Below are 21,170 nucleotides of genomic sequence, written 5' to 3'. Positions count from 1 at the left end.
TCGATTCTTTCGTGCGTGCAATAATATTTTGCCTCTCATTCCCAGACAGTGGACATTGAAAGGCAGAGAATTGCACGAATGTAAAATTGTAAGAAAAAGAGCCGCCGCCCACTTCTCGGTTTGAATGGCGAGAAAGTATTTCGGTTTCGATCGCACAATAGTTGCCTTCAAAGTGCACGCGAATATCGCTATGTTAATCAATCATATCCAGGTTCGCACCTTCGGAAATCCCCGGACACCATACTTACACGACAGCATCTAGGGGCTTAACAGAATTATCATCCATGAGGTCTTATTTGAACAGGAAATCGAGACCCTAAATTTTATCATACTGTTCAATATTCATATAACATACGTTCATGGCATACACAGAATTAGTGTATTAATGTTACGTAACCAACTTTATTGAGGGAAGATGGTGGTACTGAAGTAGAACGTGTTTGCAAGTTTATCAAATTGGCTTTAGAGGGCCAACTCGCTGCCAAACAATCATGACAACCACACCACCCGCCTATTTACGAGAAAATGCCCCCCCCCCTATCTTTACGCAAAATTGATTAGTACTGAGCTACCGATATCAAATTGCTCCGATTGATTTACGTGTTATCATTCTACTGTATTTTTTTTTTTTTTTTTGCTTGTGTCCTCGCTAGCACTGGAGCTTACACGCCCCTTTCTTTATTTCCTGGCTCTATCTATTTAGCTGGGAACCAACACCTACAGTCACATTAATAGCTTACCGCTCCAAAGGAATGGTGATACAAAATGAATCGGAAAATCATAAACTTGCAGACATTGAAGTTATAATCCAGTTGATCTCACATTAAATAACTATCGTCATCTTGGTTTGTAAATAATATAGGTTCCCACTTTCCAGACCCAAGTTCAAGAGACTACTAACCGGGTATTCATATCTACTTTCTTTTTTGTATGGTAGACAAGCGATTGAGTTAAAATTGGGAGCTCAAAGGGGATCTATGTCAAATAACAGGTACTGTAACTACTGTCTTATGGTAAAGTGGTTTAGAGGGGCGGAGCACGACTGGTACTGGCGAATGTGCAAATAAAGAATATCGGCGTTAAATGACTTAAACAAATACGTAATAAAAAGGCGCGGTGGAGATACAGCCTACACTTGGAAGGGTGCGGCAATATCGAAGTCGCATGATCGTCGGGGTGGTGCCTTGTAGAGAAGAACCCGGATGCTGACAAAGGGTGTGGCAACTTGTATTGTGGGCGAGTTCGCTGTCAAACGCGAGAGTAGGGGAACATACACACAATCATGGAGTGTGCACCGTCAGGCTCGGCTGAGACAGCGGTGAAAAAACTACGCCCTATTCTGCCGGCTGACGATAAGAGGCGAGACGAAGGCACAGAAGTCTTGCTAGGGAGGAATAAATACTGTGCATACCTCAAATGTAACGAAAATGGTAAGTGGAAAGAAGTAGTTTCTTGTGTCTATTTTAGAATGTGATCTATCGATTGGTGGTGGTGTTTTGATGTCGGCCCATTGCCTTGCCCAACCCTTCGTAATACGTGCCCAACCCAGCCAAACCCGTGTTTAGGTATAACATACACACATCCACCCGCACACTGTGGCAGCAGCAGTAGGGCGTATGCATCGCGATACGGGTGCGGCCCGAAACCCGTCAGATAGTGTTCCTCATTACACGAGCCTAGCCTGTCGTTAGCATGCCACTCGCAGATCTGTATACCGATGCCTGCTGGTATTTTGTCGTCAGAGTTTGCGAATCACCCAAGGTAGATCAAGTCATGATTTTCCGTATTTTCGAAGCAGTATTATAGGCTAGTAACCATGCATTTTCCGCGAATTTATCAAAAGGTTTTATTATTACAGGAGATAAGTGTCTGTTTTTATTATTATGGGGTTCCTGCATAGTTGCACAGGAGAGGTGCGTACACTGTAGTTGCAACGCACGGTGCTAGAATAGCTGGTGCACTGCGATGTAATTATCTACATCATGAACGGAACCCTCGTTGTTTCTTGTGCTATAGAAACTCTACATTTTGAATTTATTATTTTTGTAATATCTAAAATATATTAATGGTGATTATTTGGTGATCAAACAGGCATGAGAAAAACAGACAAAAGAGCAAAACAAAATAAAATGTCAGTCTAGTACTTGAATGGTATGTAGACAAGTGGTAAAAGGTTTTCTTTCCTGTGAACAAGAATAAAAAAAAAATCCATGGAGATTCTGAATATCCATATAGGCTACATTTAGATCTACTGGTACTAGACCTATATCAAAATATAAATTCAAAATTTCTATAGGGTCTGCTAGTTACAGAATCCTTCCGTTTGCAATAGACAGTGAGAAAGGTTACATCCATAATTTCCATGTGTACAATGTATGCAACATATATACCACAAGATATGTCAAATGCAAAGGGTATACAGTGTATGTCAACACGTTCAGGAGGTTACTTGATATTTCTTTACATTATATGCATCTTAGGTATCTGCCATTGTAATGTGTGATACAAATATCTTGTACATTGTAGTTCAGGAGCCCCCCCCCCCCCCCCCCAAAAAAAAAGAAAAAAAAAAGAAAAAGAAGAAAGTATATAAAATGTTATGTTATGAAAAAGATAGTTTGTTAATAAATGCAGTTGGCATAATATAAACATAAAGCCAGTTAAATTGTTGGAATCCAAAGCCTAACACAGTTTAAATCTAATCCATGGGTTTATGTAAATATTGAATGCATATACTGTATGTACACATGACACTGTTATACCACCAAATTCCAACAATGACTAGTTGTACATCATTCATTTGTCTGTTTGTTGTTTGTGTACGTGATTGTTTTTGATAATGGGTACATTCCATTTTTAGGTCATAATAAATCATTGTGTTATTTCTGTTAGTACTGTGTCTTGGACTTGTAACTAAAGATTAGAATGGATAGTTCTATGACCTGTGACTTAACCTTACATTATGAATGTCATTGTTATTTCTTGAAATCTGCATACATATCTATGCAAGAAATTAATCTTGAAATTGATCTGAAAACAAAAAATTGTCAAAGGAAGCAAATTATAGACATCACTTCCTTTTTAGCAATGAAAGGAAATATACGATGCACTTTTTATATTATGGAGTAAGTTTGTAAGTGGTAATCAACATATATAACCACTTAATAAGACAATCTGTATGGCTCTCATGTCTTGCTGTGTAGGGCCTACACACAAGTATGCAAGTCTTCACCATGGTAAAATAAATGACATTATTTTAAGAATCTTTACAGATCTGAAAGCAATGTTCAGATACTTATTGTGTGCTTTCAGAAAAGAAAGTACAATGGTGAAAACCACTTCAAAATATGCCAGACGAGTATAGAATTTCATCTCAACATAGACTGCCCCCTCCCCCATAATCTACATATGGGTAATTCCATGGGGTTGGGACTGAAATTGTGACATACAAGTTGAAAATTCAAGTTGGGTAAATTGAAATTTCCTTTTTCCCCCTGATTTGTTACTCCCATTCTTCAACATATTCCACTAGAAATCTGTTTATTACTTCGCACACTTTCAGTCAGCATGGGTAAACAGGTATGGCAAAATACCTATGTTACACGGACTTCATTTGTTGATATCCTTCATCATTTTGTGTTCTGAAATGATAACAATGAACACATCCACGTTTTTTTCGTCCATAGCACATCAACAAGTTATTTAACAGGCGCATGAGATCATTATTAATAAGATTGTATGTTCTGATGTCAACTGCAAGCCACTTTTATTAACATGTTTTTTTCTACAAACCATTAACAATTTCAATCAAAGGTTTAACTTTTTCATCAAGAGTGACACAATGACAATATTCTTAAAAGCACCACAATTGAAGCAAGTGATTTGTATGGGTATTCAAGTGAAAACATGATTTTATTGTTATAATCAGGGGTTTTCAGACAACAACCTCGCCCACGGTGTACTACCTATGTTACACAGACAGTATGTCTTTGTAACATAGGTACACTACGACATATCAACTGATTTCCTTTATTGTGGTGTGAGATGTTAAAACCTACACATATAGACTTTATGTACATTGTATGTTCCCACAAATAACACTATTGTAACAGTTCTTTGGAATTATATCTACTGCACACCTGTGGAACAATGCCTATGTTACACAGACTTCAATTCTTTGTAACTCTGATATGAAAGAAGGCAGACTTAATCAGAAGAAGAAGAAGAAAGTGAAGCTTTACACAATTTGACCTAATATACACTAACAACATCATCAACTAGTTGTCAACTAACTAAGAAAACTAATAAAGAAAAATCAGACAAGTCTTCTTGTCTTCTCCATGTTCTTTGTTTGAAATTAATTTCTGCTCTTTTGTCCAATGTCCATTTAGCCCTCGATTTTTGTTTTTCTTTTGTCCATTTTCCCTCTGTGCAGTTTTCTTCTTGTCTAGTTTGTTACATTCGCTCTTCTTGGGTGTTGCTTTGTCGGCTTCCTCTCTGTTTGTGGAGTGCTGTGGATGTGTCCTTTTCACTCTTTCATGTAGTTTAACATGTAGCGGTGGTAGAGGAGGAGCCATGGCAGATTCATCAACAAACTGAACAAAAGGTGTAAAGAGAAATAGAATAAAAAAAAATAAAAGAAAATTTTTGTCGGGGTTGACTATATATTCCTGTTGATGTATCTGTGTGTTTATGAATGGAATTAAGTAATTTTAACAATTTTGCTTACATTTCTACCTCTTGGCATACCCATTAGCTAGAGTTCCATGTGTACCTCCCACCAAAATTGAAAAAAAAAATGGGTTATGCTTAAAATGATGTAAATATTAATAATAATAATATAGCATGTAAAACATAGGAAAATATCATTTTCATACTCTATGCTAAAAACTTGTTTTCAGATGCAAGCTACACTGTAGGAAGGGCAGGTCGCTGCCCCCAGTGTCCTACCTAAGGTTAGGGCTAGGGTCAGGGTTACGGTTACGGTTATGGTCCTTAATAGACTCCTAAAATAATACTAGGCCCTATTTTATATTCATCCCCCATCGAAATTGTCGCCCTCTTTTTGAATGATAGTGTAGAGCAATAATAGTCCAATTTTGATTGGGGTTCATAATTTTATTGAAGCCTTTCCTACCCACTACCCACCCAAACTGATTTAGGACACTGGCATTTTAGCTTTGAGACTTCACACTTGGGTGAACATGGTGAATGGAAATGGTGAATCTTTGTGAAATGTTAACAACTTCATCAGAGCATCTAACAGGTCAGTGAAATCTTGGAAGGAAAACATTGACATTTTCGAAGTAAATCTGTTAAAGAGAAAGAATTTCACAGCTCCTAGTTCCCTCAATATCACCAGCAAAATAAGGCAAACTCTATTTCTCTAGTTCAGATGCAGTCTGGACATCTACGTTTTCCAACTAGTATATAGTGATTAATACTAACTCTATCACGTCTACCTTGGTAGATACCTAATGACAAAAGGGTCCAAAAATTCACAATAATCGGGAGGTAAAACAATTTTATATTGCAGTGAAGATACACTGATATACTTTTGTATGGTTTTCTAAGAGAGGAATATATGCTCCTTTTGCAGAGACCGGCATGGACGGAAAATTTGGCAATCAAAATTATGAACATGAACGTGTAACAAATATCTCAGTATGTGGGACTACAGTATCATCGTCCACAGTATTTTTGGCCAGTTCAGAGGTTTAGATGTCGTTTTTTTTCCTCTAATAGACTTACAGAATATGACAAATGTTATTATTTTCATAAAATAGCGTAAAAGCTTACCAATTGACATCAGAAACATTAAAACTCCTGTACCTACGTTACATGAACAACGGCAGAAAAACAGATCTTGCGCTGTCCAGGTAGGTGTATATTGGCTGTGAGTAGTTTTTCTGCCATTGGGGGAGGACTGCCAGTGACATGAATACGATTGCTGAAGTTAGTAGCTCTTCTTTTTATCGCGAGAGCATCTTTCCTTACCTACGTTACACGCAGAGGCCGGACATCGCGCTGAAGTACAGTGATATGTTTCATATTTTCTCGTTTATTTGGAGGATTTTGATGCTAATTTTTGGATAAGAATACTCCTGAAATATAAATCTCATTATAGAAATAAAGTTTCTAATCATATTATGATTGGAAGTGTATGTAAAACCATGCTATACCTATGTTACAACAAAAATTGCCATGGACATCGTTTGTAACATAGGTATGAGGTTGCTTGAAGATGCTCTGGTGTTCTTATTTTGTTACAAATGTTTATGTGCCTTATAGTCTTTGTAGAAGTCACCTTGCCTCTCTTAATTATGATAGGCATAATGCTGAAAGGTTGTATATTCCTGTTTTACATTGCCATGAAAATGGCATATTTTTATGTCACAACATAAACCACAAAAAACCATGGGACATCATTAGTGAAACAGTCATAGACAAAATACATTTGTACACAGGCTTGTTTTTTTTTCATCAAATAATTCTTCACACATTTCTCTCCAAGAATAACTGCAAACCACGGACAATTATTTGATAAATTTTTCAGAATATGACTTTTATTCCCTACACAACATGAAAATCTAGAGAAGACCCAACCCCATGGAATGACCCATATAGAAAATGACTGCCATTAAAGACAACCGATAAAATTCTTACTACGAATACTTTCAGTTCAGATATCCATATAAATCCAGAAATTACTCTTGAAAGGAAAACATGAGACAGGCTTCTCTAGTTATAGTATGACAACATTAACCTGAGTCCTGAGAAGATATTATATGAGAAGTGCACAGTGTGTGCAAAAATGGGCCAAACGTTTACAAAGTTTCCTCCCACTATCAGAGTCATCATGGCTGTTTGTCTGGTGAGCTATATGGAGTAGGGGTCAGAGGTCAACAGAGTGTTACAATGGTTGCGAGATGATAAAAGGGTCTGCCAGGCATGCACAACATAGTGTGTGGATCGCCGCGGACTCATGATTGTGTTTACTTTGGTCACATGGTGCAGAGTATACTACATCTACGTACTGTCAACCTTGCTTAATGACCTCACATAAGTCGAATAATCGCCTTAGTCGCAGGTCTTTTCAAGTCCTCTTCTCTTTATATTCATTAATTTTAGTCCCTCATAAGTCAAATTTTCTCTAAGTCATCTTCAGTCCAAATAGATTGGACTTAGGCAAGGTTGACTGGATAGTTTTTCTAAAATCCAAGCTGGCCACTCGGTGCATACACTGTGTATCATGGCCTTGTAACCTTCACAGTAAATATTTGTTGACTCACATTGTAGCAGTCAGTGGGCTCAAGAATTATTGGTATGTTACAGGGCCCACAGAAATGAGACTAATATTCAGATCAACAGTTCATACATTTTGTAATTCCCCAAAATCTGTCGATACATATCACTCTGTAGCAGAAAAAAGTGAAAGAACAAAAAAACAAAAACTATTGGTTAACAAAAATACATCCAGCGTTTTGATTATGAACATAGGTGTTTACATAATAGTCAGGATTTCCTAGCTGCATAGTTACTACACTCATTTTCCCATGGAGTGTTGAGTAGGTGCTCAATTTTATGCTCAAACATGAAGCAAGGGTACACTTTGACCGAAAGATCGGTCTGTATCTGTCCGTCGGGGAATGTTCCGCGGAGACTGCGTCTGGCTTCACGGATCCCCTCCGTATACAGACCGAAGTCAATGATCCCAGCTCCTGTGTGGAGCAACGCGCACAGATCAAACATTACGATAAACCAAATTTCAGACAGCTTTTTTACATTCAAACAAGTTTGACATGACATGACACATTATGCAGCAATATTTGGGGTGAATTTCTCACATTTTGCAATCGAAATACTCACAGTAACGCGGTTATAATGCAGAAATTTTATCCATATCGCAACATCGCCGTTCGCTAGCTGTAGGTCGCCATTTTGAATCTGTAAACCAATCACATGCGAGGTGCTTTTTTTAGTAAAAAAAACACGTAGAAACTACCTCGCATGTGATTGGCTAATAGATTCATACTGTATGTTTCTGCAGTTTGAACGTGACGACGCGACGGGCGGGTTGATGTCTGTTTTGCGTTGAAAATTCTACCGAAATATTGGATTATTCATTAATCTGGTGAGTGTAGTCTATTCTTGAATAGTTGATTTAACTATTCAAGCTTAAATTTGCCGACCTAGGGCCGTGAATTAGACGCAATCGAGAAGGGTGAGGTACCTCACCCAATTTTCCATAGAGACAGTGGTTAGGAACATCCACACAGCAATGGGTACTACAACCTTCCGTCTGTCTACGGAGGACAGCGTTAATGGCAAAATACAAAAGAGTCCTCCGGACAGACGGATCTTTCTGTCTAGGGTACACTATGCACAGAAAATGGCCAAGTTCTCTAAAGTGATCATCATGTTGTGATGTGCTGTTGTATGACAAAGTCTGTTGTTTTGTTTACATACAGTGTATGTACAGTATTTCAGACACTTTGTGGAAAAGAAACAAACCAAGTGTGCTTGTTATGCCAGAAATATTGTATCAGTGGCCAGTGTGCATAGTATTCCAATCATACTGATACATATTCATGTAGTGCCACTGAAGGCTGATATTGTAAAATGGAGCCAGCCAGAGTTCTCAGTACACATGTAATGCCTCATTCTAAACAAACTCTCTTGGGGCAGTATTCAACTTAGGCAATGGATGCATGAATATAATGTGTGGATGAGCACTTTACCTCAGTCTTCTCTTTGAAATTATACCCAAGTCGGCCATTCAGCGTATACAATTTTCATTTTTGTTGGGTATTTTGATAATGCTCACCTACCCATGAGAGCACAGGTTCAGTGAGTTCAACCTCCTTTTGAAGATTTTTTTTTTTGGTTCAGTTCCCAACTTAGCAGAAAACAAATTGTGTTTGACTTCGTCTCTCCGCCATAATGGTTTTATACACTGTAGACTTATATTAAAAGGACACTAGAAGATTGTTTACCAGAAAAAGATCACTGTTATTGTTCTTATTTTGCATTATTAGTGCTATTTATTGTCATTGTCTTTGTTATTACTATCACTAGTCAGTGAATGAATAGTGCTCAGCAATATTATTGTCATTGATATTATCACTGTCATCTTAGACTGTTCAAATATTTTTTCCTATTGTTCGTGGTTGTCAGTACACATTATTGTCAATCACATAGATACTATTTGAAACTACAATCATGGTTTTTATGTAAGTCAGATGATCAAATGTATATTAAAAATACTAGTATGACATATTTCTTTGTCAGAATCATGGAAAACATTTTGAAATAAAAATAGAGACATAATTAAGAATATGTTATTAAAAATGTGGAGTTTTGATATGGCCCATTGGCACATGTTGGGGAATGCAGCTATTAGAAATGCTCAGAAGAACTACCGGTATTCAAATAATCAAGGAAGTCCTTGACAACAGTTGTATGATTTCAGTCTGATATTTCAGGAGAGTTTGATCTTGTTTTTGCTGTTTTCGGTACAAAATATCTCACTCTTGGAGATAAATTCTCCTGTAAATGGCAATTTCATCTGACTTTAATCACGATTGGAGCAGTGCACAAATATTCCGTAGTAATGCCAGTGAGTGTGTCACCAAGGAAACAGGGATTAATATCCCACTCTTTACTATCTTAGTCATAATATTTTGCTATTCAGGTGGCGGCATCTATGATAATTAGAATCTCTCATCCACGAGAATGGCCCTGATCACTCAGAATGTTGAGAGTGACTCATTCTCAAAGTGGTGAATAGCGAACAACAGGTACAACATTGTTTCACTATGACCAATCGATTTGCTTCTCATTCTCACTAGAGCAGGTTGTTCGCAGCAAAGTCAACTCACTTTTGCTTTACGTACACTGTGTACTGTAAATTTCCATTCGATTATCTGATGAATACATATGATGACTTTGCTTCTGCATCACCTATGGTATACAGGTCTTAGAAGTTGTTCAGTCAAGTTTCCAACTAGTAGTAGTATAGAATAAACTGTAAATGTGATCTGTTTCAGTAACAGGTACATGCTGTTTTAGTGACAGAGATTTTTGCCATTTTTTTTTTGTCTTCCAACTTTGTCATCATGTAACTTTTTTTCTATTTTTTTTTTAATAGGAAAGAACAGAGTGTTTTACTGAGGGTGTGTTAGTCATAATTTTGGTTTCATTTGGTCTAACCACCGAACCCATGGGCCAATTGTATGTAAATTCAGAGGCTAACCCAACTGACTCTCCTGTTTACCATTCCCCAGGAAGGATCCCAGTCTGTGAGGGCTGGAGTTGAGGAAACAGTTAGCTTTTCCACATTCTAATATGGAATCATTCGCTAAGTGAGAGTGAATATATTTCTTTTTGTTAAAGGGAAAGTTTTTTTTTTTTTGTTGATCAAATAGTTTGATTGCTTTAATTAGAATAGAAAGATTTGTGAAACGCTGCCTCGGAGCTGGAAGAAAATCTGAAATCTATAATTTAACCCATTCCTCCCCCAATTCTCAAAGCGCCTTCAATGCCCCCAAACAAGATTCTTTTTGCGGGGCAACAGAGAACAGACAGGTCGGTAATCCACGTGTGCAAAAGCAGTCAAGCGGTACATGTACCCCTGTTCCACGGTCAACTGCATGTGCCATCGAACTATATCGATGGAGCGAAAGGTGTGAATAGAATGAGCGCTGATGGGCTCACAAACTCTTTTGTTAATATGTAATACACACGTGAATGGGGTCAGCGATGTCAAATATCTACTGAGCTCACCCGTTGATCGCTATAAACAAAACATCTCTATGAGTTTTACAACAAAACAAGCGCACATTTAATTTGAAAAAGTCAAATAATACTGCGATACACGCAGTTTTCATATGGAAAGAAAACAGATATTTATAGAAGAAAAGCTAATCTTTCTATCAAAACCGTATTTCTGTGCAGCAAAACACAAATTAACATGAATTTAGGTCATGAATGCAGGCACTCCTGTCTACATTTTGGGAACCTGGTGTATACTTGGGTGACCCGCACCTCGTCATAGTTAATGTTTGCGCGTATTTGAATCACATTTCGCCACTGAAATTCTTTGAAATCCAACTCACATACAGGAAAAATGCTGAAGATTCTAATGGAACCACAAGCTCACTGATCGATATCGAAAATTTGCAGCTATCGTCGTCAAACGCGAACGATGCGAAATAGCTGTGCGCTAACGAAGGGGCCCGCAACTCGTCACCCGCGCTCCCATAGACAAAGCACGTAAAAGACGTGTGCGGGTGACCGTGATGCTCCCATAGACATACACGTAAAAGATGCGTGCGGGGACAGTGGTGATACTTATAACACGTAGGGTCCTATTCCGATTAAAATTTCCGATTTTCGCGAAAAACTGTTCGGTTTTCACCAAAAATTTGCTTGGCCCTGCCAAGTTTCAAGCATACTGAACGCAGTCCCGGGCTTAATTTTTTGTTTAGTGCGCTTAAAACAATTTTAAGCGGGGTGACGGTATTCGGGCCCCTGACGAGGTGCGGGTACCTCGCTATACCACGTTTCCGCATATCAGTTGACGCCACGGGAAGTATGGAACGGGTTAAAGGGGAAGGCTAGTAACTGATCAGTGGGAATCAGTGGAAATGCTGGGAGATGATCGTTCCAATCCTTATTGGATTCATTCAAGAGTACATTATATATCTACTGTTGTGTGAAAATTATTTGCTTCAGAACGGTCTCATATTCAAGTAATGTGCAGATTAATGCTCCGTCACTGACCAGGGACGCTAACCTGGAAGCATTAAACTGCACATTACTTGAATATGAGACCATTCTGAAGCAAATCATTTTCACACAACAATAGATACAATGAACTCTTGAATGAATCCCATAAGGATTGGAACAATCATCTCCCAGCATTTCCACTGATTCCCACTGATCAGTTACTAGCCTTCCCCTTTAAGTTATGGATGTTTAAAAGTTTTGATTAATTTCGTGTGCTGCCCTCTTGAGGTGGAAACTGTACAACAGTTCACGATGTCACAATAATCGAACAATGCAAATGCTTATCTGAAAAGAATTAAAGTTCATTTTCATAGGACACAGCTAGTTGACTTGCCTGAGCTCTTCCACAAGGCACAGAAAACAATATTCACCCTATAGATACAATGTTCAAGACTGCATACCTTAGTTTAAATAAATCTGTCATAAAAATAATACACTTTTCATCAAATGTTATAATATGAATTTTTTCTTAATTTTTTTTTAAATCATACTACTCTGACCTTTAGAAATGGTATCACATGGAATTTACCCAAACATTGAAAATTGATAACTTGTGAACAGATTGTCTGATTTTCTCAAGCTTTCAGTAAGTGTTTTACTAATCTTTTCCTCCTCACTAAATCTGCACCTACTCTCCCTGGCATTTGAGAAAATTTCACTTGTAAAGCAGTTTATATTTAATTTCCAGGCAGGTTGGAGTAAGGTGAATGGGAAGCAGTATCGTATCATATTCTGCTTGGATACTGTAAAACATGATATACTGTATTCGCGGCATGAATTTTTCGCGAATTGGAGCCGACAGCCTTTTTTGTGGCATTAATTTTCGCGAAGTGCCACTGGCTTCAATGCATATAATGTAAACATGGACTTTCGTGTGCATTTTAATTTTGCGAATCTTGGCGCTCGTGAAATTCGCGAAATTAAAGTGCACGCGAAAATTCCTTGTTTTACAGTATATAATTTTTATGGTATGTCTTTCAAGTTTCAATTTACAGATACCGTATGCATACTGTAAAACCAGAAATGTTCGCTTGCATTTTGATTTCTCGAATTTCGCGAGCCAAGATTTGTAAAGTTTAAATGCATAACATGTGAAAGTTCTTGTCTTGCACTATATGCATTGAATTGAATTTCCTGTATTTTTTTTTTCATTGGACGATTAAAATGAATTGAATTGAATTGAATTGAATTGAATTGAACTGATGCCAGTAGCAATTTGTGAAAATTTCATGCCATGAACATTTCCTGCTTTGCATTACTGTAAAAGTGGATATTTTCAAGCGACTAATTTTTCGCGCTTCGCTGGGTAAGAAGAGTTTCGCATGTTTTTAATTCCGCGGAATCAAGACATCACGCATAGGAACATATGGCAAGCCAAAATATTTGCGGGCTTTTATTTTTGCGCTAGTTTCTGGTTGCGCGAAATGCGCGGAAATTTCAACACCGCGAAAATTTCCACTTTTACAGTAGTATACATTTGAATTTGATGATTTGCACTGCTGTGTGGTGCTTGGAAATTTTTTTCAGATGTCATGTCTTTCCATGTATGTGTCATCTGAAATTGAGAATTTGAACATTTTATATCTCCATATGACATATTTGTTGTTGTTGTTGGAAGTAGCTTCATGTTTTGATGCTACATTCTGCATGGAATAGGCGAACTCTGAATTGTCAAAGAGGGAGAGAGAGGGACAGAGGGTTCAGTGACACAATGCCCCAAGACGTCACAGGGTTTGAGTGTTTGTGTGTGTATGTTTGTAGTGGTTCGACTGAAGTTTATTCAGTCCATGTTGATGTGTTGAAGTGCAAGTCAAGTGTGGGTACTCAATGTAGGTCAGTGTCAGCGGTATGCCTATTAGACACGTATTGCATTAGTGACGCAGCTACGCCCTTATCACTGGGGACCACACCCTAGCCTCGTTGAAATCCGAGCGTGCTTACGCAGAGGATTATACGCATGGTGTGAATTACCCTCAGGAATGTCTGTGATCTGCTAATTAATGCAGCAGGTTTGATATGAAGGAACATAGATTCACTCCGCATACTAGTGGCAAATTGCAGAACTGTAATTGTGAGAAAATGTTTGTTGTACTATATAGTATAGTTTAATCTTTGGGTTTTGATTTAAGAATTGAAAATGTACTGTTCCCCTTCCATTTTTTTTTTTTTTAACAAAGTTGCTTGTGTGCTTGCATTACTGCTCATGCTGGTTCTGTCTTCATATACATATATGGTGTTACAGAATTCCAAACTGCTTTCATGAGTTTGTTCTTGCTTATTTGACTTGCATTAGCCAAGAAGATGCACTAGTAAAAAATTAATGATACATACATGTACACGTATAAGATCACTATTTTATGGTTGCATGACTTTTATTACTTCTTAAAGTCTACTTGCGATTTTGTGCAAAAGAATAAAGAAAATAGAGACGGACTATGCCCATTATGCCAGTGAACTCTAAATGCAGCATTTGGACTGCTGGTATACAATTGTGTAGGTAACACTGGATACTGATTGCGCAAACCACTTTGAGAAGATGTACACTCATTCCTAAAATTGCAACATTTCCTCTCACTTCACAAGTATCTCTTATCCTGGTTTAACATTTGGGATGTTGACTATCTAAAATCACTTCCTTTACTAAAATGATTCAGGGAACTGAAACAATGAAAATGCTCTCCTTCACATTACATTGTCCTACTTACCCATATTTGTGTTAGTGCCTTCTGGCACACATTTTGTTCAGCATTTGCTGAAAGTGAGTTCCCTACCTTTACCCATGAAGTCATGCATTCATAAGGCCAAGTAAAAAAAGAAACCAGTTTCTCGTCCTCGCGCGCATCGATTTTGGCCGCCGCATCGATTTTTTTACTATTTACTATTTTCAAAATGGCGCTGAAAATACCAAGAAATTCATAATTCTCGTCCGAGCCCGCTCCCCGCCCGCATCGACTTTCAGTTGCCGCATCGACTTTTTTGATATTTACTATTTTTTTCGGCCGCCGAAAAAACAAAATCGACAATTCACCTACCAATCGTGATGTCATTTCTAATTTCTACGCCTTGCGTCCTCTACTTAGCTGGAGCTTCTGTAGTGCGTGTGTAATAACGCATGCATTTCACACTGCGAGCTCGGCAAGAAGGAATGACCCACAAAGCAGTCGAACTGTAGTTGGATGGGCGCGCGGGCCTGGGCTGTGTGTGATGTCCAGCGCCTCGGTACGTCGTGAACGCGATAGCGGTAACATTTTTTTTGCGAACAATCGCTGATATTCCACGCATATTTCGCGCATATTGTTCGTATTTTTCCCCGTTTCTCATATTTTAAGCGGATGAATTGTACTGTACAAATGCTCGTGAGGATTGTATCGAGTTTGTATGTATACATTTTCATGTCATTGTGACTATGTGCATGTGTGTGCAGTGTCGGAAGGTACGGTGCCAGTGCAGTGGCCGTGCCGGCCGCGTATGCGTGTCTGTAGCTAGCTGTCAGGGTCCCCATCCCCCTGGTCTGTCAGCTGTCTGCACGCACGCATGAACACATTCGAATGTGTAGAGGCCCAAACACTTTGCTCTGTAACGTTGCATCTGACGGCGATGTATTGTTCTATTTTGAAGAGAAAATGAATGCGCGTTTCCAGCAAATGTAGAATTATTAAATGGGTGTATCTACAAAATAAATAACTTTTCTACGGATTCTGGTTTGTCTCGTATTTCTGCGGGATACTTTTCTTTACTATGTAAATTCACGGACACGGCCGTGAGTCGTATCACCTGTAGTGTGATACAATCATTCATCTTCCAAATGATGAGTGATTATCAAATGTCTTTTTAGAACATGAAGAAACATCTTTAAATGTTCAATGCTATAATGCCATATCAGTATCATTTTGACATCCATCTGCAATTGTACCAGCCATGCAGTTTCCAGTTGAATGTGCTACAATTGTGCTGTGAAGAGATGCAGATACATACCAGCTGTGTGGACACAAAAAGTCACAAACACCAATGATAAATAAAGCAGTGTTTTGAATATCATGGAATTTATTTCAGTCGTACATTTGTTGATAGAATATTTTATACCTGTTTCAATTAATAGCACAATACATCAGAATTGCAAGTACACTGGTATCAGAAATGCCATTACAACACTAAATACCAGTATTAAGATGGTCATTTTCCCTTGACATCTGTAGTGGAAAGAAAAAGCAAATGTATTTTTGCATGCATGAAGTTTCATTTCAAGTATGGTACACATTATATCTATTTGTTTGAAAATGCACAGAGTGCAGGCAAGACATATACACTTGGGACGTGGTCTCTCATAACACAGCTACCAGAGTGATATTTCATTTCATAAATTGGATATAGAAAATAGTAAAGCCCTCTCTCGTTACCTTTCTCAGAATTACCGGACGAGAAACACATATTACTTTCATTTTGACAGTCCTCGAAAAAATAGTAAGATATCAAATAGTAAGGACCTCCCTCATCGCCTTGCTCAAAAAACCCGGACGAGAAACTACTTTCTTTTTTTACTTGGCCTAATCATGTTTTTATACAATTTCTCATTTGGTGTCTTTGTTACCAAATTATGCAGTTTAGACTGTGGTTTTCCTGCCAGTGTTGAAATCTTGAAGGTTTTTCTTAATATCACCAATTTAATGCAAACATTAGTATTTTGTATATAATCCTGATGCTAAAACAGCTCAATACCTGTGGGAAGACATAAGAATTGGCTTTTGGTTCATATTTTCCCTTAATTTTGTGGTTTGAGCCTCAATTGGTGAATCACTTGCATGGAATTTGCTTGTACACAAGCAAGGCACCTAGGAAGAAGTCTCTAAGATCTCAGTTTCGGTATTATCATGTTAAGCTCATGAGATGCATGGTACATGTACCTTGTGGTTTAGAAGCCCAGCATGATGTAGGGCCAACAAGGCATATATGTCTCTCCCGTTCTGTGCGCAGCATAGAATATGATAATGCATCTGGAAGTGTTTTCTTTCCTGTGTGTACAAGTGTACATAACAATGTACAGTGCTATGTACTGCATCATCGAATGGGCTCCCAGTGTGTGTATGCACAAAATGTACACAAATATATGCCTTACTGGTATGTTCATACACTTTCAGGCAGCATGTGTCTTAATAAAGTTTGAGGGTAAATGTGTGTTGAAATGTCATGGTGTCATAGTGCATTTTCTGACAGTTAGTTGTTTTATTGTTTTGCCCAAATAAAGCCAATAATTTTTCATCTAGTACCGGTACATTATAGAGCCAGCCTAAATATAATATTCAACCATTTCAGTAACTGTTTACAATATAGTCTCCAACTTGCGTCATGAATACAGATGACCAATGTCTTTTATTTTTACTTTTGTCTTTCCAGCTCAAGAGTACACAGCCTGTGATGATTGTATGAAAACATTTTGGTAAGTTTTCTCATTGTCTATCTAATTGATTCTACTGATGCCCACGATACTTGCTGTATTTTTTTTTTCTCTCTATGTAACAGACATGCCACAAAGTTCAACATTCTTACGTTGATTCTGTATTTAAAGAAAATTATGTACCATATGTAATATTTTCATTTCTTCAAGAGATTTAATCCCTTGTAGCCATTTTGGTTGCAACAGCTCACATGCCTGTACAGATCTGCCTGTTTATCTTTTTAGTCAAGAGAGTTGGTTAATTTTTGTAGTGAATGGCGCATTCTTGCTACAGCTTTCATATCTGCTAGAATGGAAACAAGAAATTTAAAAAAAAGTGTCTGCTCTTCCATTTGTTGGTTTTTGTTGGTTTTTTTTTCACAAGTCAGGAGCTCAAAAGCAGATTTGATTTGTTCGAGACTCTTAATCTGTGTAATTGGAGTACGGCTATTGTTTGGAGGATAGCTTGCGTGCAAGTGAAGACATTTACCAGATGGAGGTTTCTGTGAACTTTCTGGTTTCTGTTTCTATGTTTGAGCTCTTTATAATGGCCTGTTATCGTGTGAACCAGTGCATCAACCTACCTCCACTTTTCTGCCACATCAATGACACTCACCAAAGTAAGCGGGAGAATCACACAATTGTATGGTTTAAAGGTAGAACATTGTTTCCATATGACTGCATAAACTGAGCATTGTTGTTTGCTTTAAAGGGACTGTACAGTACTGGTTGAGGTGAGGATTCATGTTTTGAACATTCCTAAGTAAGATAATGAGAAACCTCTTATGAAATATGAAAGAGCATGTAATTTTAAGAAGGATTCAACGTTTATTTGATGAAAATTGGTTTTCAAATGGCTGAGATATCCAAAAAAAGTGATAATAATAAAAGGCAACAGGCCACGCCTTTTATTAGGATCTCTTTATTTCACCTTGTTTTTGGATATATCTCAGCCATTTCAAAACCGATTTTCATCAAATAAACTTTTGATACCCCTTAGAATTGCATGCTCTTTGACATCTCATAGAGTGGTTTCTGAATATCTCGCAAAACATTAAAAGCCAAATCCTCACCTCAACCAGAACTGTACTCACCCTTTAAAATGAAGGAACATCAATGCACAATGCTGTGATAACCAATTTCAGTTTGGAACCTCAAATATGCAAAATAAAATGTACAGTGTAGTACCAAGAAGGTATGCCAGAAGTATTGCAATCTCTGAGCAAACCCGATCATAGTTGGTATACCTGCTGTTTTAAAATCAATGACATTAATCACAATATATTGGACCATAGCTCAGTATCTATCGTGCAAGAGTGAATCGCACGTAGCTAACAAGCTAGCTACCCCTGGCTGATTCGTTACTACTGCTAGGGCTTATATTCAATCGTCACATTCTAGTCATGTTCTGCCAGCCCAATGCTGAACAGGTAGGCACTTTAGGATAAAGAGTTGTGAAGTACAATCAAATTTATTTTACACTTTTGATCTAAAAATATTCCAAAACAACTCATTATCATGGCAAATTACATCAACCAAACAAGTTTCTTTGTAGAGCCTTTCGACATATTTCAAGCAAATTGCAAATCATGAAAAGATTTAATTTGAGCCCTTCTGACAACTATGTTTTAGCTTTAAGGCAAATCAATTAAATATTTGTGCAGATTTCCCTGCAGAATAGGAAGATACAAGGATGTACTGGGTATTAAAGTAATGCCAACCTTTTCAAACTACAGCGCTGCACTACTCAAACACACACTTATAAATAAGGATGGTTGTGGGCTGTTCATGTTCGAAATTAGCACCATTCTCATTGCACTCAAAATAACACATTTTGGTTGTTGTTTTTTTTTGCGGGGGGGGGGGGGGGTGCAATCCTGATTGCAATCGTGCTTGCGACCCAAATTTAGAAATTTTTACAGTGAGAACAGATAAAACAGTTTTTTTTTTAATATAGGTCGTGATCCAAATTGCACAAATTAGTGTGATTTTTGCAGAAAGATGCAAATTTGTGCAGTGAGAATGGAGACTACTAAAAATTTCAAGATTTTACACCCCACAATGCACCACGTGTGTTGCTCCTTGCTATTTTTACCGTGCCTTGGCGCACTGCGGTATATTTTATTGGCCTTGAGACATAGACAATTAAAGCAACTATTCAGAACGTGCGGCTAATGTTTTCCTGTTATTTTTACAGTGAGAACGCTTAATAAAAAAGATGCAGCCCGGAATGTGATGAGAACAGCGCTAGAATTAACCCCCTTGATGGTGACCCACTTTCAGTATGTGGAGAAAGCGTTTTTCAGTCATAATCTTCAATATTATAACTTTATCTGTATGAGTATTCCTGTGTGGAGTGAAATAGATTCATGTTGAGAATGTTCTTTAATTGTGGAGTAGATTATTCTAAAGTGCATGGTTGAGATAGTCCTAATACATGATTTGTTTCTCTTCTAATCTCCCTCAGTCCCAGTCATGTGTATTTGTTGATTGCTTGTTATTTGTGTTTGTGTGTGTCATGTGTGTCTCTCTCTCTCTTTCTTCTCTCTTTTGTACATTCCATCTCTCCCTCCCTCTCCCACCCTCCTCCCCCCCCCCGTATGTTTTATACCACTACCAGTATACATTGTGTACCATATACTTTTACATACACAAATGAAGATATGTAGGGGGATGTGTGTGTGCAATGTATGTGTGTATATGTACATGTAGGCCTATTTGCTTGTATATTTTTTGTGTGTCTCCCTTTATAGCCATCCATTTTCGATATTTTCTTCCGCTTTTTCTGAGGATTGCATTTCAATCGTCACCTGTATTTCTTCTTGTCACAGAGCATTTGCTTCCATGTTATTCAGGAATGCGACAGAGACGTGAGATTTCCGTCTGGTTGACACCGAACTCTGACAGACAGGGCTGCCCAATAAAAGAGTCTTTCATATAGGTCTGGGTCAGACTGCCAAGCAAATGTAAACTGACTCTAGCAATAGAGGTTGTTTTACGAACTTGAAAAAGAAGACAATCATTGCTACTTCACCTGTGCTTCATGATGGTTCATTTATAGGTAGTCTTTGTATATTTCTAAGTTTATCGCTGTTGCATTTACAGTATGTGCAGTTGGCGAAAAAAGAAATATGTAAGGATATATTACTGTAATGACTTTAGATGAAGTATCATAGTTCCTAGTTCTCAAAAAAAAAAGTGTTCCTGAGATTTCTCCGTCACTCCATAAATCCATAACCATGATATGTTGTTGTCGTTATCATTATTATTGTTATTATTACTATTACTACTACTACTACTACTACTACTACAACTACTACTACAACTTCTACTACTACTACTACAACTTCTACTACTACTACTACAACTTCTACTACTACTACTACTACTATTATCATTAATATTATTGTGAATTTATATTGCACAGTTTAGTTTTTTATAGGAATATACTCCACTGTGCATGACACTATAATCAAAATATAAGAGGACAAGCAGATCAAAACAAATAACATTAATCAATTCTTGAATTAAAAACTTACAATATAAAGGATACAGAATAAAAGAAAAGGGACTGAGAATACCATTTAAATCAAATTATAACTAATAAAAGTTATCTGGAAAACCTATGAATTTAATCCTGTATACTATTTGTAGCAATGAAATATAACTGTTCATGCATTTGTTATACTTTTGAGACAGGCAGTTGAAAAAACATCACTTGCGGTTGGAAGTGGTCAAGCTGCAAGTCAGTGAGTCTGACCGACTGCCCGGAATCTAGTCTATTTCCATGACCCTCCCATATGAATTGATATTTTTCCACAAGCCTTTACACAAGGACAACTTGTTTGTGGACATCAATCAGTTTGTTAACTTTACCTGTAGCCTGTACATTGAAGCATGGAGCTAATGGTAAAAGGCCCCACTTGCAAATGATTTAAGGGGATCGACA

General features: G+C 37.7%; 1 protein-coding gene across 1 annotated transcript in view; it reads left to right on the top strand.

Moving 5' to 3' along the window:
• Positions 1-1,076: 1,076 nt before the first annotated feature.
• LOC139723325 (uncharacterized) overlaps positions 1,077-21,170 on the top strand; it is a 67,034-nt gene continuing 46,940 nt past the window's right edge. The window contains exons 1-2 of the mRNA XM_071634591.1: positions 1,077-1,430; positions 17,182-17,224. Of these exons, the coding sequence (XP_071490692.1) occupies positions 1,283-1,430; positions 17,182-17,224 (191 nt within the window). The 5' untranslated portion in view covers positions 1,077-1,282. The remainder of the gene's footprint in view (positions 1,431-17,181; positions 17,225-21,170) is intronic.

The sequence above is a fragment of the Diadema antillarum genome, unplaced genomic scaffold (assembly GCF_040938485.1).
Source record: "Diadema antillarum isolate AM-2024a unplaced genomic scaffold, OU_Dant_1.0 scf00000014, whole genome shotgun sequence".
In the NCBI taxonomy this organism is placed as follows: Eukaryota; Metazoa; Echinodermata; class Echinoidea; order Diadematoida; family Diadematidae; genus Diadema; species Diadema antillarum.
This window is presented reverse-complemented; position numbering and strand designations above follow the sequence as displayed.